Source organism: Pinus tabuliformis, chromosome J (genome assembly GCF_031772625.1).
Source record: "Pinus tabuliformis cultivar Carrire ecotype Pingquan chromosome J, CPIR1, whole genome shotgun sequence".
NCBI lineage: Eukaryota > Viridiplantae > Streptophyta > Pinopsida > Pinales > Pinaceae > Pinus > Pinus tabuliformis.
The window spans coordinates 360,610,717-360,633,310 of NC_142295.1; the positions used below are offsets into that span (position 1 = coordinate 360,610,717).

Here is a 22,594-nt window from a genome sequence, read left to right on the forward strand (position 1 = left end):
GGATCAGTTCCTCAATAGCATCTTCACTGTGGCTCCCAAAAAAAACTTTGATGCATGAGTTTCTCAAGTAGGAATGTAGGGAATGTAGGCAATGCTGGGCAACCATGATGACAGTTCGAATGTCCCCAGGCACAGTGTTTTGAATAGCCTTCATAACTTCCTTCCCTGAAGGAATGTTCGGCATTGCGTCAATAAGGAAAGATTCGCATTGTGTTCCCCGCAAGATATGCAGATGCAAAAGATGCACGAATCCAGTTCTTATTTTTTCTGTTTTCAACATGCCGGAGCTCCTGATGATCTCCTCCACCTGTACGAAAAGCTCTGCGAATTTTCGGCATTCTGAAAAGACTTTTGAGCAGCATTGGTTTCGTCCAGTGCTTTCTTGTTGTGACTATTTTGCAAGGGTGGAAAATGTGTTCCTGTATATCTCGTGTGGAAAATGTCCATGTTCCATGCTAAGAAGGTTGCTCCAGCTGCAAGAGGAGGAACATGATCAAATATATGTGCTCCACCATTTGAGTTTGAATTGGAATTATTCTCCATGTATGTGAACCGAGAAGGGCAAGAGGCATCTTGTATTGCGGTAGTTGCACTTGAAGGAATGCTAGTAGATGCAAGTTCTTCTAGCTTTTGATCATAAAGATACTCCTTTGGCTTAGTTGTAAGCTTTTTTTACACCAAGCCCACCAGTTTTATTTCTAACAATTCTATTTGCTACCAGTGGTTTTTAATTGTACTTGCAATAGCTGGAGGTGGAAGACCTACTTCAGCTTTAGAAGGAACTGCTTTAAGTGCATTAATTTCATCGTTGAAAAAGAAAATCAGTTGCTAAAGTTGAACTCTTCCCAACATTGTTTTTGAGTTATTTTGGATATAACTGCAAACAAGTTGTATGATCGTTTGGTTCTTTTATAGAGACATTGTTGCAGTTTTTTGATATTCTATAAGACTTATATTCAAGAGATAGTTTTGATGAGTTAACGAAATTGGGTGCCAAAACTTGGTCTATTCTAGATGCTATTAATGAGATTATATGGCTATATCAGGTGTTGAGATATAAAAGTTTTCAATAAGAACCAATCTGCATTATCTAGTTTGTTGACTCCTTGCAAATTTTGAGAAAGAAAGAATTATAGTGTTGAATGAATACTTAAGTTGCTTCCTGGTATGCTTCAAGACTCTCTTGGACTACTGTAAAGCAATTCAAGTTGATCCAGTTGCAACATCTTCGAATCTGGCTGGGAATAACCGGCAATGACTGGATTGACTCCTCCTTCCTGTATTGACTAGCCACTTGGTTGGCCCAATCAAAATACATAAAGAATACCTTGCCCCCCGGAGGGACAAGCGGCTTCGCTCCTTCTTGATTCCCTGCCTGAATGGATGAGTGGATACTAGTTCAATCATGATAGCAGCCCGCTAGTTGTTAGTTGGTTAGTTGAGATAAATAGTAAAGAAAGGGTAGTGTCCACCGCACACCCAACATTGGAATCACCATACCCCTACCTATAGAGGTCTCGGGCGGATCATTTCACTGGCTTAAACCCTCCTTCCTGTCTATACATAATAGATAGTTGATGCGGTTCACCTATCAAATAAATAGAGGCGATTACCCGATCCGATAGATAGCACCTTCCTATATGAATCATGGCAAATGGATAGTTTCATCTCCGAGCAAGCAACAGGGATGGTGACCCGCCTGCCTATGGTTTTTATATGCATGAAATAGCATTCCATGGGTAGTGAGGGGACTCTCAGTTATACTATATAACGACGTATATATATATCCCACCCAATGAAGAAAGAATCGGTAAGTGGCACTGACTGACCTTCACTCAAGTACTCCCGACGAGTACTCTTTCCTGTCTATCGGAACTTTCTGGGAATGATTGATTGGGAATGATCTTCATTCAAGCGCAATGACAACAGGCTATCAGTGACCACAGGCTATTGATTATGATCAATTACTTGGCACAGACTAGAGCTATATGCCCTGAGTATACCTTTGATGAGTGTAGCCATTATGAGTATAGCTTCCCAAGAGTATGGCTTCTACCTGTTGCTTCTTGTTGCACACTGATCATTTGTTGCACATTTATAAGGATATTACTGTGTACTGTGAGTCGGTATTACTTTTATGCATTGAGTAGTAGTTGTGATCAGTTTTTAAGATATAAATCTGACATAAACCAACCAACCAAACAAAAAAAAAAAGGCCAGAATCAATGAAGTATTAAAGTTCCTCAAATCTCTGATATTGTCTACCACTCATGATACATTAAAAATCAGCAAAGTTTCTCTCACATACATTCAGGTCTGTCTACAAAATGCACAAGAGAAAATTGATTTTTTGCAGCTCGAATCTCAGCTACAGCAAGAAGAATTAAAACAAAGGAGTCATTCTGAACATGTTTCTGTTCAGAACATTGAGACTGCGACCCATCAGAAGCAAGTCAATAATGTTAGTATTGGTTCAAATTTAGTATCCAATAAAGCAATAGTTGTACATGCAGATGCAGAAACTCAATCTACACTTCCCAAGCCCATCATCGGACCTTGGGAACAGCTTGTCCACAACAAGCACAGAACTGGTCTTGGATATGACAAGGACTTGTCCTTTCATATTCCATACTACTCAAAGCCCATTCAGTTTCAGAGTGTTGGATTCATTCATGACAGTTCACCGCCAGCTGTTCCAGATTTTTCCCCTCTTCCATAGCAACAACAACAACAACAGATTGTGAAATGCCAACACTGTGACCGAGTTGGCCATTTGAAATATCACTATTTTGATCTTCATCCATGTAAGCACTGTCATAAAACCACCCATTCTTCACACAGATGCTTCAGAAACAAACGTCCTGCAAGAACAAAGATTCATCTTGGATGGATCGCTTCTTGGCAATGGGCATCAACAGCCAAGAAGATATTCCAATCACATGTCAGAACTTGTTCCATAGTATTTAACAGTCTTGCAGTTGAGTTTTCTCCATCATCTCACCTTGTATCTGACAGGGGGGGGGGGGGGGGAATGATGGTCATCTACAAGCTTCAAAGTCACATCAAGCGAGCCTGAGCCACAACCTGCCACACCTGTTTCAGAGTTGTAGCCAGAGAGCATGCCCCTGAGCATGCCTTCAGTTGGTAATCTAGGACACTTCCTCTAGCAGAAGACTTCAACTTCTTGCCACTTTTGCAAGTATTCCAGGAACGAAATTGAGGACACTTCCTCTAGCAGAATACTTCATCTTCTTGCCAGATTTGGAAGAGTTCCAGGAATTGCATTAAGCATTCTAGAGTTGTTGGTCATCCTTAAACCATCACAGGTTGAGACTTCCCTTTTTAGGTTGAAGTTCTCCCTTTTATGTAGGGTAAGACCTCCCTTTATTGGTTGAAGGTTTCCCTCTTCAAAACAATAGGAGCAATTCCTCTAACAAAATACTTCAGCGTCTTGCCAGTTTTGGAAGAGTTCTGGGCACTAAGCGTTCCAATGTTGGTGGTCATCCTTAAACCACCACCCTTTATACCAACATTTCAGAGAGCACATTTAGCCTAGTTCTGCCATGCATTGTTGCACATTTTGCATTACAACTCTCTTCTTGGACTCATACATAACCCTTCGGATTAAGGGGGGGAATTTTGGACACCTAATCCTCAATGGGTTAGTGTGGAAGCGGAATAGACAAAAAGAAGTCCAAGATACCTTGGGATGTGGAACCCAACGGTCAAACCATGTACTATAAATGTATATCAGTTGTTAATAAAAATGTACTCTCATGATTTATCTTTCATATTTTGTTGCTACCCATGTGTGCGTTTAACAGATTTTTTGGGGGTTTTTTCTTCATCTCCTTCTCTGTTTCTTCATAATCTCTTGGTCTTCGTTCTTATCGAACTTCTACATTAGAACCCCCATCTTTTATGAATAGCCCAAGTTTATTGGTCAAGGTTGCCATGAGAAGGCTCACATAATGGTTTATATCTACAGCTTGTGCTTCCAGTTGTGAAAGCCTCTCCTCTACAAGATCATAGGGTTATTCAAAGATTCATCACTATGACTAGAGTTTTGTGAATTTCAGCTTAATCAATATGGATCCTATTATGAATATAATTCATAACAATTAAATAAATAAAATAAATATAAATATTAAATAATTAAATATTAATTAGGTTAAATAGTCATTAGGTTAGGTGAAAAGGCATGTCTAAAAGACATGCCCATTCACGAAAGGTCACCTGCTGAGGTATAAACGTAGGGCCTCATTGTAACATTCAAATCATCTTATATCATCTTATACAATTATATATATATATTAATAAATTATTATTAAAATACCTCTCGTGTTTTTTTAACAATTAAATCTACAAGCTATCAGTTTTCATACTTCAGCCATAGTTTTTATGCTTCAGTGGTATCAGAGCCATGGCGCACAATATAATGATGCGAGTCTTTGAACGTTGTTCGCCGCACAATGTACCATTACGTTCACGTCCTGATTGCGTTGAGCAGTTTAGTATTCAAGAAGCATTTCAGCGATTAGAAAAATCATTTGCAGAAGTTAAAGCATGTCAAAAGGAAATCGATAATAAGGAAGAAAACCATGATCAAAATGATGAGATTAAGGCACAAAACACTACTTTTAATAAAGGTGAAAATAAACCTGGTCGTAGTGAGAGAGAGCCACATGAAGAAAATCTCAACAACGGTTGTGATGAGGAAGATAGTAAAAGTAGTTAGTTATATGAAAACTGGAAATGATAAATCTGAAAGTTATGTCTTCAGTGGAGATTGTCATGAGTATAGTGACGACGGTAACAGTGATGAGGATAGTGATGTGAGTAATTTTGCTATGGTTGTCTCCATTCAAAAAGTGGAACTAAAAGAGCCTGAATCTTGTCCAATTAAGGTGGTGCCTGTTACTGACAGCAATGTCGTGGTATCTATTCCACTGCATGATTCCACAGCCACTACCATATCTGAGAATGCAAGAAATGCTCAAGTTTTGCATAATGCTAAAGAAGAGTGGAAAAAAACCGTTGGTCAGAAAAACAAAACTACCTTCCTACAAGCACGACATCTTAACACCAAATATTGTAAAGCAACTCAAGGAATGTTGGACAAAGATAAATTGCCTGTTTCAGGTCTTGATCAGATTTATTCTGCAACCTCTCCCAAACAAATATTTATTAAAAAGGATATTTGTAACATTCCAAGGCTGCAACACCACAGATTTTTTCAAGCTACAAATTGGCGTGACGATAAAAATGAAAATAGAAATACAGAGATCATTAATAATGACCATAATACAGGATACTTTTTTTTCGAGCGCTGCTGCCATCGCTGCGATCTGCTCTGCGCAGACTGAGTCTGGGCTCTGCCCTCTCGGCCGACCCCGCCCCTGACCCTGGTCCTCCTGACCGCGGGGTTGCTCGGATCTGCTAGGTCCCTACCTCCTGCTCTTTTCCAAGATCTCGATGAGCCTCCTGCTCTTGCCAGATCTGCTTGGATCGGTGCCCTCGGCTCCTGCAGGGTCTGATCGGATCCCTTTTCCTTCTTTCCGGTCTTGAGATGCCTCGCTTCCTGTTCTTGCTTGGTGCAGATCGGTTTTGTTGATTTGTGCTTTGCCATGGAGGCCCAAGGCTCGCCTATCGGTCCCTCGCAAGCTCCATCCCCAGAAGCTGAAGCAACCTTCTCCTCTCTCCTTGCTTCGCTGCCTAAAAAGAAGAAGTCCGAAGTCTCTAAATTCGTCAAAAGGCTCGACGATGTTCCGGAGGTAAACCTCCCTCCTGAGGGCCCGATCCAGGTCGCTTTGTCCCTGGCAGATCGTGCCCTGGTGGGTCAATTCACGGGCCTTTGGCCCTCGCCAAAATCGACGGAAAACTGGGTCATCAAGAACTGGGTTCCGCTGATCGAAAACAATGTCACCTCTTATTTTCTGGGTAGAGGCTTCTTCCTGTTCGAGTTCAACACAAAGGAGGACAAAGATCTGATCTTCAGGAATGGGCCATATTTCATGGGACCTCAGGGTCTCTACCTCAACAAATGGACCCCTGACTTCGATCCGACCATGGATGTCCCAACGGCAGTCCCTGTCTGGGTTCGGCTCCCTAATCTTCCAGTGCATTGTTGGAACTGGGAGTCCCTCAAGCACATAGGAAATACTTTGGGAAAATTCATTGATAGAGCAAACAACAATGATCAGTACGATTGCGCCCAAATCTGTGTCGAGGTGGACTTAGAGGTGGGGCTTCCGGAGGCCATCAAATTAAAGGTTGGCAGTTGGACGCATGTGCAAGTGCTGGACTATGAGCAACTCCCTTTCAAATGTCGTAAATGTCATATCTATGGCCATTTTGCAAGAGGGTGCCCGAACAAAGGGGAAGCAGAGAAAGGTAATGAAGAGGGCTGGAACCAGGTCAAGAGGTCAAAGACATCCCAAAAGAAATCTGGGGTACATGGCCCCCAACCTGCCTCCACCCAGAATGCTCCCCCGCCAAAAAGCCAAGAAAACAGGTATGAGGTCTTAAGCTCCGCTGAAGAGACTCCTCGGGAAGAAGATAAGCAAGATAAAACTCCGGAAAAAACAACTTCGGCAGATGCAAGACCTGAAGAAAGCGCCACGGCAAGAAACAAGCTAAAGTAAACAGAAGCATCCGAGGAGGAACATGACTTGGAGGAGTCTGAGGAGAATGGAGAAATAGGAGATATGCAGACATCAGTCAGAAGATCTGCAAGAGGCCGCAAATCTGCTAGAGAAAAGAGAGATCAGGAAACTTACAAAGACAAGCTTCAGGGTAGTCAGCGCACTCTGGAGAAACTCCTTGGCAAAAATCCGAAGATGACCAAAAACCAAGTGCAGGGCTCCAAGGGAGCCCATCATCATAAAAATAAATGATGAAGATTGTCTCCTGGAACTACAGAGGAATGGGGAGCAAAGTGAAAGAAGAAGCAACGAGAAGCCTTATAAGAAGAGAAGCCCCAGACATTCTTCTGATTCAGGAGACCAAAATGGAGGACAAGGAGTTTCTCCAAATCAGTAAAAAAAATTGGAAAGGAAGCAGCGGACATGCAGTTTCAGCACGAGGAGCCTCTGGGGGTCTGGGCTCCCTTTGGAATCCTCTCAAGTATAGGCTGGTCACCGAGTTGCACAACACCCACTGACTTTTTTTTAAGCTCCAGCCTTTGGACTCGAGGGAGGCAGTCAGCCTTTTCAATGTCTATGTTCCAACAAATATAAGGGAGAAAAGGGAGTGTTGGGACTCCATCAGACAACTTTCGGAGTCAGAAAATTTGGAAAACATCATTGTGGCAAGGGATTTAAACTTTACCATGCGCATGGAGGAAAAGTGAGGAGGCACAAACATAAGTGATCCTGCAAGGGAATGGGTGGAAGACCTCATGCAGGACTGGGATCTGCTTGACATCCCCCCAGAAAATGGTAAGTACACCTGGTCTAACAAAAGAATAGGTCCTGGTCACATTGCTGCTAGACTTGATAGATGTTTGGTGCAGAGTTCCTTCCTTCTGCTGGGCTTAGAATCCAGATTGCATATCCTCCCATGCAGTGTCTCAGATCATAAGCCCATTTTGCTTGAGATGTTGGGCCACAAAGATCTTGGACCCATCCCCTTCAGATTCAACCCTCTTTGGGTCAAGGAACCAGAGTTTCTGAAGCTGGTTCAAGACTGTTGGAATTTGCCAGTGAAAGGTTCTCCTTTCTTCATTTGGGAAGAAAAACTTAGAAGACTAAAAGCAGTCCTTAAAACTTGGGCCAAATCCCTCCCCTCCCCTGCAAAAGAGAGAAAGCAGGCCCAAGACAATCTCGCCCAGCACCATGCTCAAAGTGAAGATGCAAAAATCACTAAAGAAGTTCTAGACAAGGAAGCTGAGCTCCAGCAAATCTTCCATAAAGCTTGCCTTTCGGAGGAAGAGCATTGGAGACAGAAGTCTAGGAGTTTATGGCTTAAAGCAGGAGACAGAAATTCTGCCTTCTTCCACAAACAAGCTCAAGCCAGAAAGAGCTTCAATTCTATCGCAGAAATCAAAGATGGAAACTCAACTCACAAAGACTTTGATAGCATAAAAAGAGCAGCTTTCAATCACTTTCAAAACCTGTATAGAGAAGAGGGTGTGACGGACCCAAACTCCAAATTTTTGGAGGCGGTTCCCCCTAGGATCTCTCCTTCAATGAACCAACAACTCAAGGTGAAGATCTCTATACAAGAAATAAAAGATGCTCTCTCTGATATGGAGCCTGACAAAGCCCCGGGCCCGAATGGCTTCACTGCAAGATTCCTTCAAACCTGCTGGCAGATTGTGGAGAAAGACCTCTACAAAATGATTTTGAAATCCCAAACTTGCCAGAAAATTGGGGACAGCACCAATTCAACTTTCCTTGCCCTCATCCCCAAGGAAAAGGGTGCTAAAGAATTCAATCGGTTCCGCCCCATCTCTCTTTGTAATATTGGATACAAATTAATCACAAAGGTTATTGCCAACAGACTAAAAGGCATTCTTCCAGCCATCATCTCGGAGAACCAAGGCGGATTTGTTCATGGGAGACAGCTTGCTGACAATTTCATCCTGGTGCAAGAGGCGATTCACTCGAGCCAGCTTCGCAAAGAGAAAGGTATGGTAATTAAATTAGATTTAGCTAATGCTTTTGATCGGGTCACTTAGCTTTCTTTGGGAAGTCCTGAAAAAATTTGGTTTTGGAATGGACTTTTTAAAATGGATCCGTGCTTGGATTGTTGATCCTTGGATCGCCCCTCTGGTGAATGGGAGAGCAGTTGGTTTTTTTAAAGCCTCAAGAGGGCTTAGGCAGGGTTGCCCCCTCTCTCCGCTCCTCTTCGTCCTTCATGTTTCTGTCCTGAGTTTCTACCTGGATCAGAAATTGGTTGACCAAGAGATCTTGGGGCTCAATATAGCAAGAGGGGTTAAAAATGTTAATCACACCCTGTTCGCGGATGATACCCTCTTGTTAGGGGCTGCCTCCGCCAGATCTGCTTCAAGATTCAAGGAGGTCCTGGACGACTACAGTGAAGCTACAGGCAGCAGTTTAAACAGTGGTAAGTGTAAAATCTTTTGTTGGAATATTTCGGCTTCCACCCTTTCTGCCATTTCAAGAATTCTGGGCTTTACTGCTTCCCTCAACTGGTCCTCCTTTACATATTTGGGCCTCCCCATCTTCCGCAAATTGGCTTACAGCAGAGATTGGGTCCCTCTGTTGGACAAATTTAAGGCCAAAATCCAAGCTTGGGGGTTCTCATGGCTAAATCTCGCTGGCAAAACTGTCCTCATCAAATCCGTTCTCAGTAGCCTCCCCATTTTTCAATTCTCTGTAATTCTAGCCCCTTCAGGCATCATAAAAAAAATGGAAGCCTTCATTCGCAAGTTCTTCTGGAAAGGGGGCAATCATAATGACAGGAAAATCCCTTTGGTAAGTTGGGAGAAAATCTGCAAGCCCCAGAGCGAAGGAGGCCTTAACTTTAAGGATCTCAGCCTCCAAAACATAGCCATGGGAGCCAAGATCTTCTGGAGAATCATTGGACCACACCCAGGTTGGGCGCAAAGAGCTCTTTGGAGGAAATATTTCATGGGAAAGAGGAAGAGATGTTTGGACGCCCTTCTACCCACCACAGGCTCGCAGCTGATCAAACTCTGCCACAAAGCAGCCCCTTTAATCAGAGATAGAGCGTATTGGATTCCAGGAAACGACAAAGAATGTAAGATATGGGAAGACAGCATTATGATGCACCCCCCTTTATCGTCTCACAGCTCTCTTCATGCGCTGCGTTTGTGGTTGGACAACGCAGGTTGCAACACTCTTTGGGACATCTCGCAATGGGAAGGCAGAATCTAGTTGCGCTGGAGACTCCCTCCTGTCCCTCCTGAGCTGTCTCAAGCACGCGACCTTCTTCTTTCCTTGTTAAATGGTATGGCGCCTCTGCGCGTGGGTAAGAAGGATGCCCGTGGATGGGGAGCCGCCCCAGGGCTTTACATGGTGGCGCAAGGTTACAAGTGCCTTCATGATCGTCCTTACGTCCCCCCTAATCCTGTTGTTTGGAACGGGATCTGGAACTTCAAATCCATGCCTAAGGTCGATTCTTTTTGCTGGTTGTTATGCCACAGAGGGATTTTAACAGCTGACAGATTGCAGAAGAAAGGATTTCATGGTCCCTCTCGATGCCATTTATGTTGTGACAGTGAGGAGAACGCTCAGCATATCATTCTGGACTGTAAATTTTCAAGAGAAATCTGGCAAGGCCTTTTGAGTTACTGGAAATCTGAATTCATTTTACCCATGTCTATATCAGATCTTTTTGCAAATTGGCGGAATTACTACCCAGAAACGCTCCCAAAAAATGAAAGATTCATAGCTGCATGGCTCTCCTTGCCGAAATTCGCTTGCTGGCAGATCTGGCTCGAGCGTAATAGAAGAGTTTTCAGAGATGAAAGTCTAAACTCACAGTTCATCATCACCAAAACAAAATGCCTTTGGAAAGAAAGCCTTGGGGATTATCTGTCGGATTTGAATCTGAGCCAGCATGACTTAGATTGGGGTGCCTCGATGGACCTCCATTTCTCTGGCGAAATAAGGCATCACAAGGCCATAAAAGAGTGGCAATTCAGAGGGAAGGAGAATGATCTTTCGGATTTGCTCCTCAGGCAATCCAGATTCTCTTTGTTCTTCGACGGAGCAGCGAAAGGCAATCCTGGATTGGCTGGGGCAGGAGGAATTATAAAAAATAAAGAGGGCATAACAGTGGCAAAGTTCGCTTGGGGATTAGGGCAGTCCACCAGCATGCACGCTGAAGCCTTGGCACTTTTGCAAGTCTTAAGCAAGCAAAGGCTATTGGTCTCTCAGAAGTCATCATTATAGGAGATTCTCAAGCCATTATCAAAGTCTTAGTAGAGGATTCCTCTCCTGTAGACATTAGACTGGCAAGAGTCATTTCAAGAATCAGAACCTTGATGAAATCTTTCCGGACTACAACTTTCCTCCACGTTTTGAGGGAAAACAATAAAGCTGCTGATTTGGAAGCCAACAGGGCAGTTCCTCTTTCCGCTGGCTGTCTCTTGGCAGACGGAATTGAGAGCTGGGACTCCATTCCATAAAGATTGTCATGTTTTTCTGCATTTTGCTGAATCAGTTTGTTTGCCTATTTAAGATAGGGAAAATAACGGAGATAGACTCGATAGTCTCGAGTAAATCTGGCAGGTACCCAGGATTTGGGGCCTTTGATCAGTTAGTGGAAGAAAGTTTAAGGGCTATGCCCGACCAAATGTAACCGGTGAAAGGCATTTTGGCCAAAGTCTAATATAATCCCATACCCGTTCTTGTAAAAAAAAAATGACCATAATACAGATGTCTCTTCTTCAATTCTGAACATGGAAGACGTGGAGAGTTTATTCTCCAGTCTCATTACGGAGGAGTTAACGGATTTATTATTTTATTTGAGTTTGGTGTCGTTCCAAACGGCAGCCATGTACCTACACATGTTTGACGCTTACCAAGTGCCAATCGCTCATGCAGCTTATTCTCATTTCTGCGTGGGAAAAATCTTGGGAGATGTTTCCGCCTCGTTAGGCCGACTGCAAGATCTCGGTATGCAGGGCATTCTCAACTATGGCGTAGAAGGCGCCCCAGACGAAGCTGTGTGTGACTCGAATCTTAGCCAGTTTTTTGGCACTGTCTCTTCATTGTTTTTGCTACCTCAAGCATCAGTAAATTTTTTTGTGCGTGATGACAACATTGTGCACTCCTCCACGATCTTCCTATGCCACCGTCCGCTGCCCCTTTTTCCATCCACTCCAGCAAAACCGCTACCATCTTCACCGTTGATGCTGCTCACCACTCCTAAGCCACCGCTGCTAACTCTCACAAAGCATCCACCGACAACCCTACCATGTTGCACAACCGCGCTAACACCAACCACGTCCACCATCCATGTGTCCCGCGACCACTATCCCTACGTCCTTTCGTTGTTGTTGTTGTTCCGCTTCCCTGTTCCCACTAGCCCCTACCTCTTCTTTTGTCTACCGCCGATCCTATGCTCCAGCCGTCCATTGTCGTCCTATGTTGAAGCCATCCACCGCCCATCCTATGTTGCAGCCGTCAACCGACTAATCTATCTACCTATGCTCGGCTCCAGTCACATCGGGCACCAAAGATGGTTGGCCAACCCGACTATCAAACCCGTCCAGCCACCTCTCCGACTCGGCGTGACGGTCAAACGGTCAGACATAGTCGTTCGGACACTACGTCAGTTTAAATTAATTATATTTATACAATATATGGATTATATATATATATATAACGTATATATTTATAATTTAATTAATTAATACATTTTAATTATTAAAAAAAATCAATTAAAAAAAAAAAATATATATATATATATATATATATATATAGATATGATTATAAATATATATATATATATATATATATATATTTAAAAAAATATATATTATTATTAAAAAAATAATAATAATAAATTAAAAAATAATAATAATAAAAATAAAAATAAAAAAATTCAAAGTTATTTACAAAAAGAAAAAGAAAAAAAAAAAAAAAAAATATATATATATATATATATATATACAAGGGAATATCACTAATGAGTTACATGACGAGAGAAGATGGTCAGATTATATAGATCGAGACGATAGACACTAAGTGAAGAAAATCCACAGCGATATAGCTTTGAGGACAAAGCTTCCGAAGGAAGAGGCTATGTTATGAATATAATTCATAACAATTAAATAAATAAAACAAATATAAATATTAAATAATTAAATATTAATTAAGTTAAATAGTCATTAAGTTAGGTGAAAAGGCATGTCTAAAAGACATGCCCATTCACGAAAGGTCACTTGCTGAGGTATAAAAGCGAGGCCTCATTGTAACATTCAAATCATCTTATATCATCTTATACAATTATATATATATTAATAAATTATTATTAAAATACCTCATGTATTTTTAACAATTAAATCTACAAGCTATCAGTTTTCATACTTCAACCATAGTTTTTATGCTTCAGATCCCCTACAAATCCCCACAATATACCTAAAGAAACCTACTCTAATACCAATATGATCTTTAAACTGCCATGGATATTATTGAAAATATGCAGTTGTGGTCGGTATTTTTATCAATAAATTCAAAGGAAAAATTAGTATTCTTTATGTTGTTCAAGTTGGACCCAATCTGACAGGTTGACCCCACCTCAAGAAGGGGTTTGACCCTTGGTCAAAACCACTTGTTTGGACGTATATATATTAATGAATTGACCTCCTCATTAGGCATCTAATTTCATCTTATCACACAAAATTCGGATATGCTCAACAAGAAGCTCTATGTTCACACGTATGAAGGAGGAAGAAGTCTCTTTGACTAGAAAAGTTTGACTATCTTATCTTTGTTTGACTAGCTTTGAATTTGGCATATTTTGGTTGCTTTGACTTGGAACCTTTGACTGGCCAGGCGCAGCATAAGGCCAAATTTTGGCCTCTTTGACCAAATCTGACTTGTCAACATAAGTTTGGCTTTCTCTCTCCTTTGACCAAAATTGACTTGAAAAGTGGTATGGTTATTTTGACTATGTTTGACTGGGAATTTAAATGTACAAATTGATTGAATTGGACAATTTTTCCTAAGAAAAGGTTGCTAGGTTTTTCCCCTGGTTTGGGATTTTCTCAGGGTAAATTTTGTGTCTCTAGTGCATCTTTATTTTTCCATGTTGCATTTATGGTTGAAATTTTCTGAAGTGTAATTGCTTTATGATATGAATTGTGTTAAAGAAGTAATTGTATCATTGGAAGTAATTATCTGGCAGAAATTTTTTTTCTTGATATTAATTGCACTACAAAAAATCAACATGGTATCAGAGCTTTGGCGAAGGAAAGGGAATTGATATCACTCTTAAGAGACGTACTTCTACAATCTGATAATTGTCCAAATCTATGACCATGGGTTCCTTCTAAGACACATAACAACTTGGAAGGTACTTCAAAGTTCAGGGCTTGAATAAAAGGATTGATCTTAGTCTTATAGAAAATGATGCCTTCGATCATGTTAAGGGAAAAGTGATTGAACCTCAAGACATTTAAGGAAAGGAAAGGTTCAAAAAGAATGAGATCACTGCGATGAGGATCATTGTTGAGTCCATCGGAGATCACTTGATCCCATTATATTTCATATTCAAAAACTCCAAAAAGCTATGTATGATGCTTTAGGAGGATTGTACTCCATCAATAACATTGGCCAGAAAATGAGTTGGAAGAATCAACTTTGTGATGTTTGAATGGCAAAGGATGATATTGTGGTTTCTTATTTCATGAGGATCTCTCAATTGAAATATCAACTTGAAGCTATTGAAGAATAAGCTTCTGATGCAAAGCTTGTAACTACGGCACTCAAGGGTTTTCGTTTTTCATGGGATTCATTTTCATCCAGCATTTGTGGAAGAAAGAAAGTTCCAAGTTTTAATGAATTATGGGCCTTTTGCACTCAAGAGGAATCTATACTTATCTCAGTAGTAAGGATAGAAACACCTCAAGATGGTGATCAATATTTGCAGCTCAATCTAGGAATGGCAGAGGAAGAAGGAATTTTGGAAGGTTTCAAAAGAATGCAGGAAGAAGGCCCACTCCAGGAAGAATACCACCTCCCTCTCAAGTAAGGAAGAATATGTCAAAAGTTCAATGTTTTCGTTGTCAAAAGTATGGCCACTATCAATAAAAGTGTCCTGAAAGGAACAATAATAGGAAGAGAAGGTGCAAGCAACATGTCTCAATTGCAGATCTTGATGATGGCCAAGCTTGATAACTATTTATTCTATTATGCTCTTACAGGTTCTATTATTGATAATGATGTTTGGCTGGTTGATAGTGGTGCTTCCATACATATGACAAGAAATCATGAAATCCTCCCAGAGTTGGTGGAAATGAAGACTACACAAAAGGTGGAGCTTGGTGATGATGGAAAATATGCAATCAAATGCATTGGTTCAAATTCCTTTTAGCTAGAACCAGGAGGCAATATTTTCTTAAATGATATATTATATGTACTTGGTTTGAATAAGGATTTTGTTTCTACTTGATGCTTAGAAGATAAAGGGTATAGAGTTGCTTCTGTTGATGGTCAAGTTCTAGTATGGAAGAAAGGTTCTAGCAAAGATTCTGCTAAAGTAATTGGTGTGCAAGGAGGAGGCTTGTATAGACTCCTGGGATGATCAATTCAAGCATTGATACATAATGACATTGATCTTTGTGAATTATGGCACCTAAGATATGCACACATTCACTACAAAGCCTTTCCTAGAATGAGAGAAATTGTTACAGGTTTACTAGAAATTAAGGTTAAGCGTGAAGGAGTTTGCAAAGGATCTGCACTTGGAAAGAATACCAAAGGGCCATTTCCAAGCAGTGATAGTAGGTCCAAAGTAGTTTTATATCTCATACATTTTTATGTGTGTGGACCCATGTTTGTGAAATCCTTGGGTAGTTTTATGTGCTATGTAACTTTCATTGATGATTTCTCCCGAAAGACATGGATTTATTTCTTAAAGACCAAGGATGAATTCTTCGACAAGTTTCAGGAAATCAAGGCTCAAGTGGAGAATTTTACAAGTAGAAGGATCAAAATTCAGAGATATGATGATGGTGGACAATATACCTCCAAGGAACTTATTTATTTTTGCATGAATGTTGGAATTAAGAGGGATTTGATAGTACCCTACAACCCTCAATAGAATGGGATTGTTGAGAGAAAGAAAAAAACCATTATGGAAGCTGCTAAAGCTATTATTCATGATCAAGACCTACCTATGTTTTTTTGGAGGGAAGCCTCCAAGAAAGTTGTATATGCCCAAGATAGAAGTCATCACCAAGTATTGGGGAATAAGACTCTTGAAGAAGTCTTCACGAGTGAGAAGCCAAAAGTAGGACATTTGAGAATCTTTAGTTGTCCTCTCTATGTTCATGTTCCCAAGGAGAAGAGGACCAAGCTGGAACCTTATGGGATGAAGGGAACATTTGTCAGATATAGTGAGACATCGAAGGCCTACAAAATTTATTTTCTATGATAAAGAACAATTGGTATTAGCAAGGATGTTACTTTTTATGAGGATGTTGCCTTCTGGAAGTCCAAAAGATCACATTTGGACACTGATGATGAGGAGCAAGAAGATCCCAAGAATGTGGGTTTAAGACTTGTGGAAAAAGACTTGTCACGATCATCCTCTAAATCAGTGATAAGAGCCTGAAGGACCAAATGAAACTGTGGACCCACCAAGGTTCATTGTACCAGAAACAAGAAAAAGGTCAACATGGCTTGAAAGAACATCGCAGGAAGCAGAGGGACATGCAACTCCATTTGAAACATTCAAGGAATCCAAACGTGTCAAGAAATACTCAAATTATGCAGCATTGATGTTGGAATTACTAAAAGGGGGGTGAATCAATATTTCTATTCAATTAGTATTATTTTTAACTTTACAGAGTATTAATTAACATTATCATCCAATATAACATAAATCAACAATAAACAACACCATTCAACAATGTGCAAATATCAAGACAGTTAACAACAGATTTTTAGGTGGAAATCCCTCTGGGACAAAAACCACCAAACGCTTATTAATATTTGTCTTCAATAAATGTACATCAATATTTTCAGCTCCAACTGAGGGAGGATCTAACCTCTTAGTTTACAGGCTTCAACATGTAGGATGTTGCAATGCCTTGGTTCACCATCTCTAACTAGGACACTCCAACACCCTAATTTACAAGCTCCACCTGACAGATGCCCCAACACCATGTTTAGTAACTGCAATTGGGAGGACACTCCAATGCCCTATGCAGGCTCTAACCTGCCCTAACACCACCATGCTTCCCTGAAGTGTTCTTAAACTCCGATTAGAAGGACACTCCACTCTCTTTCCTTGCACCACCCTACCACCCTGATCAGTTGGTGGACCATGTTTCACAATTTTCAAACTGGATCCACCTACATCAAAACAATACAAGAAAATACTTTGCACTCTTTGTAAATCAATTTTTCCTCTATGCATGTCAACCTAGCATCATCCAAATCTTCTTTTGCTACCAAACATCAAACTCTCTCACTACTCAGCATCTCTGCAACAATGCATTGTTAGTCCATATACAATCCCTGCTCCAACTACCCATTGTTGTTCCTGTTGTCATTATTGCTACTACCTTTGTCCACTTTTTTCCACAAGATTATGTTGTACTTGGTTGTTCGGCCTATTCAAGGAATGCATGACTAATACTTCCATATATCTAAGGTTACTGCCATCAAGAGAATGTCATCACTGTCATCAAGGTCACTGTTATGGAACAGGGTCATACTTCAAAGATACACTGCAATATAAACTTTACTTCCATATCAATATTACTGTCATTTTCTTCTGCACTCACCCAATAATTCTTCCAAAGGAAATATCAACACTCTCAAACGTCATAATCCTAAATTTGGCATTCAATTCTCAATCAACATTAGCATACAGGCCTTGGCTTCAAAAAACTTACGGGCCAGTAAGACTTTATGTTCTAAGGATTATTCATTTCCAATGCAACAATAATAATGATTTTAGTTATTCCCCGGATGCGGGTGTTACTGCTGCGCATTAATGAGGATTTATTCCTCGCAGGCAGTTGTCCCTGCACCTGGCTCGCAGACGAGGATCGCACATTTCCATGGCATGCGATATCAATTGGACAGAGTACAGAATTATGGTCGCACAGTTCGTATTCAATGCGCGCTTGGTTCGAGAGACTATGCTCGTTGTTTTATCCATGGCCTGGTGTCTGGTTTATGCCATTGCCCTCGGCTCTTTCCACCTCCGCCTGATTTTCTTCCCGCACCCCTGTTTCGTCCAGGCAGATAGGAAGCTCTCTTGGATTCTAAGTCTTGCCTGGTTCGTCTGCGCTCAGTCCTTCCCCCTTCGGCTCTGCCATTTTCCCTTACCTGGTTTCTCTGATAATTCGAAGATGCCTCGCCGTCGTGGAGTCTCTCGCCGTGGAGGTAACACTGGTAATCGAGGCAGGGCCTCTCATTCTGCTCCTCAGAACATTGTCCCTATTGCTTCTGCCTCCCCGTCCTCTCCGCCCTCTGGCCATGCTAGACCTCTCCCGCACAACTCCTTTCAAACAACCCGCTTCACCTTCCATAGCAGGCTCAATAGGCCAGTGTTGTCAGCCAGCATCACTGTAATTCTTGCTGAGGAGGAGGATAAGCCCAGCAGCTCGGCCCACACCACCACCTCTCAGTCTTAGGATGACAGTGTCCTTCAGGGGGAGATGGCTGGGGTCGTGTTCAATGACGAAAACATGCAGGAAGACAGCATTGTTCGCGAGCCGGTTCATCATCCAAGTAGCATCTTGAATCTGGTAATTCCTCCAGATGGCGGTATCGAGGGGAATGCAGATAATGAATTTGTCACATGGATTGCCTCTTCCAGCCAGGTGGACAAGGATGCGCCCGACTCTCCGCAACATGTCTAATGATTCTGGTTCAATGCCTACTGGTGGCACTCTTGCCTCTGCTCTGTTTTATTTTATGTTATGCGTCTATGTTTTGGGTCTCTGGATACTGTTCTTGTCTCAGTTCTTGTTTTGTATCGGTGCGAGCCAATATAATCTGATGAGCAGCAACAAATCATGGCTCAACAAGCCTTGTTTTTGCTTTAATTTTGTTTATGGCGGGTATGACAGAATGCTTATCAGCAAAGCCATAGTCGGCGATAGTACTGTTGTGCTAGACACAGAACTGGATTACTTTTTTGTATGTCAGGGTCTTACAAATCATGTTTCGAAGTCTCTCAATCCTGAAAGGGCGGATAGAAGGATCTGTATGTCTCAGAATCTCTGGTTGAGGGCTGGCTTCTGCCCCCTCTGAGGTTTCAACCTCTTTGTACATATTTTTCTCTTTTTTTTAATAGAAATAGTCTTTACGCAAAAAAAATAAAAAATAAAAAAATAATAATAATGATTTTAGTTTTTCATATGGCTAGTAATATACTTTGTTGTCAGTGATATATTACAGCATAACTTTTCAATATTCCATACGTTCTTCTTGCATATCATCCTTGTGCATGTCTTTCACAACGTTTTAGTCTTGTTTAGTCAAGGAAGAAGCTTGATCATACTTCTGAAGGAGTCTTGTGAACCACCACCACTACTACACACTGTGTATCACAATTCTTTTTATGCACACATAGTGCATCTTAGGTATACATGCACAGCTTCCAGTTCTTTATTGCATAGACAACGTTGCTCCAGATTTCACATTTTTGTCACCTAATGCACTAAAAAGGACTGTGTAATCTTCAGAACGTAGCTATCAAAAGTGTTGTTGGCTTACATTCCTTAGGCTACAACAAGCTTACAAGAGTTAGCATCCAACAATCATACATAAGCAGAGCTACTTCAAATTGGATCAGTCTTCACGTTGAATGTGTATCACTTTCAGCAAAAGGATCAAGTATTCATCCAGAACTCTTGATCAAGTCCTTCAAGTTAGACCACAGATACAACGTTCATATAGGTTGGCAGCTATTGCATTTCATCTTGGAATCAACTCATAAATTTGTCATGAACAAGGAGATTAATCCTTGAACAGAGCCAATGATATCAGAGGGTCTATAAGATTCATTTTCTGTGTACCAAATATGCAAACTCCAATTACTTTGAACCACACATAATCTCCAAGTATGAACAAAGCCAGGAAGTCGAAATCTTCTTTAAAAAAGGGGGTTGAACCTGTGTATAAATATTCACCTTAAAACATCATATGTTTTCCTTGAGATACCATAGACATGTTGCAAAAAGGAGGTCGCGGACATAATTTGGAGAGTTTGTAGATACACCCTTCAATTCAACCTCAAATTGGCTTTAGACAAGCCTACAACAAGCTATCATAGTGAATTTTAAAGCACAACGAATCCCAGACAATCTTATTTGTGTAGGGCGTAGACCACATATGAAATGCCATAGAGAATATTGTGTTCAGAAAGCAAGGCCACAGAAGACAACCGGGTCACGGGGGATAACAAGGCTGTAGTGATGATGATTTTTAGAACTGCAATGAGAAACCGCAAATTGTTGGGACTGATGAGTCGTAAAATTACCATCATTTGAAACCTTCCTTTCCTTCCTTTTATCCACTTTTCATTTACTTTTAACCATGTATTATCCTTTTTTTATGCTCACATGCAGGATTTAGGCTCAAGATGTTTTTCAGTACATTTCTTAGTATTTCATTTAATTTATGATTAACATTAGAAAAAATTAGTATATTGTGTATTTACTTTTGAAGTAACAACTCATGTGTGGACAAGATTTATAGGGTTTTGCTTCACATACTACAAAATTATGTTCACCATAAATCACGATTGGTGCACATCCCTTACCATATATTTAAGTTATTTTGTTGGCTACTACAACTATAGGGTTCTTATGTGTTTAAAACAGTTGCTACAAAATCAAAACTTTGCTGCAAAGTTAGACCTGTAACAGTTGCTGTGAAATCAGAACTCTACTGCAAAATCATACCTGTAACAACGTGCTGTGAAATCAGACCTATAACAGTCTGCTGTGAAATCATACATGTAGCAGCCTACTACGAAATCAGACCTGTAACAACCTGTGCATATTCTAATTGTCACTTTTGCATATGGATAATAATTGCAACATTTGAAGGGATATCAAAGGAGGTTTAAATGCATCATAAACAAAGTGCAACAACAATATGGATCACCAATCGTACAACTACTTGAGAAGACAATGAAATATGTATTTCATAAATTTAATTATTGAAAGGCAAATTTATATGTGATCAAGTGTGCATATCCACTTTTATTATGGATTTAAAGCTAAATATACTATGGACCTAGGGAATTTAATACCATTAATAATCATTTTTTAACATATTTTGAGCATGTTATTCTAGCCCTCATGACTAAATTCGAATTTGACAAGTAGGGGCATCCCAAAATATGTGGGAAGTTAGCAAGAATCTTGGAACTATTCTAGTTGTTGTAACTACTTGAGAATATCTTATCCTCAAGTGGATCTATATTTAGATATTTGTTGTAACCATTTGAGGATATTATCTAGTGGATCTATATTTAGCAAATTGTTGTAACCACTTGAGAATCTCTTATCCTCAAGTGGATCTATATTTAGATATTTGTTGTAACCATTTGAGGATATTCCCTAGTGGAGCTATATTTAGAAAATTGTTGTAACCACTTGGGAATCTCTTATCCTCAAGTGGCATTTTAGTTTCAAGCAATTTTTTTTATAAATAAGAGTGCCTCCTCCACTCCAAAGGGATGGAGGGAGGGGCTCTTAGAGCAATTGTCCAGCTTATGATGGAATAGTAACAAGTTTATTTTCTCATATTTTCATTCTCTAGTTTAAATGTAGAATCCTTTAGTTTAGTATTATGGGATAGCTTGTTACTTTTTTCTCAAGAGAAATGGAACATGGTAGCATTTTATTCCATTGCACACTTCCTTTTTATGTAATTTTACTTCTTGCATATTATTTCTTGTACTTGTGTGTTGTTCATGAACAGATTATCATAGAGTAGTTGCTTGTTTTGAAGACAAGTTGATTGATAAGCTAAGGACCAGGAGTGTCATCCACTACCTCTCTTGGTGGAAAAGGCCTTAACTCTCTCATAGCTTCTCACTTAGTGTTGTATCAAAAGCATCATAGTTTCCTGTTTTCCTATATTAATTTACTTTTTATTTCATGCAAGTGTGTTTTACTACTAGGATTTCCTTTTTGCAAGATATGTCATTTAAGAGTTTGGTGTAAATCTTCTTTCTTGTGTATACTGCACAGAGTGCCTCGCAAGCTTACTGACCCTGGTTTAACAAAATAAAATGCACAGTGTATCTCAAATTTCAATTGAAATAAAAAGCATATAAATACACCATCACTTTTGGCGTTGTTGTTGGGGAGGCACTCAAAGACTAGGGATTCTTTGTCTTAGAATTTAGAGAAGATACTAGGAGTAGAAGCAAACAAATGGAATGTTGACTACCCCTTTCAGTAACCTACGCCCTTTCTATCCTACACTACGTCATATAGATGCATGAATTAAATTAAAATAGACTTCTCTTTTGTGGTGAAGTAAGAGTCGCATGTAGTACTAATCTCTTAGCAGGAAGCTTGGAACAAGAAGGAAGTATTGATGAATGAAGATTCTACCAGACCAAAAATAAAGGAGAGGTTACTTTAAGGAGGTTTGTTTTATGAAAATTGTTGAGCCTTGTTTTCTTTGCGTGAACTGAAGAATATCAATTTTCAAATCCTCTAGATTTTTGGAATATAGTGTGGAAAAATTTCATGCATAATGAGACACTCCATGGACTCTTCAAAGTTCCCGTGGTGGTTATGTCAGGTTCTTGTTATGTCAGTTCAATACTCTAGATAATGAGATTATGAGGTCCTGACATAACCATCGTGGAAATCCTAGAGTCCAACTTCGTCCTCTTCCTCCTTGTGCTAGGAATTTGGGTCTTGGTGTGAGAAGCCCTCTAACCCTCG

General features: G+C 40.3%; 1 protein-coding gene across 2 annotated transcripts in view; it reads right to left on the reverse strand.

Moving 5' to 3' along the window:
• Positions 1–20,382: 20,382 nt before the first annotated feature.
• The window catches only part of LOC149227236 (uncharacterized), a 34,533-nt gene continuing 32,321 nt past the window's right edge, over positions 20,383–22,594 (reverse strand). For both annotated transcript variants that reach the window (XM_089377721.1, XM_089377724.1), the window contains exon 3: positions 20,383–20,678. In XM_089377721.1, the coding sequence (XP_089233847.1) occupies positions 20,663–20,678 (16 nt within the window). In that variant the 3' untranslated portion in view covers positions 20,383–20,662. The remainder of the gene's footprint in view (positions 20,679–22,594) is intronic.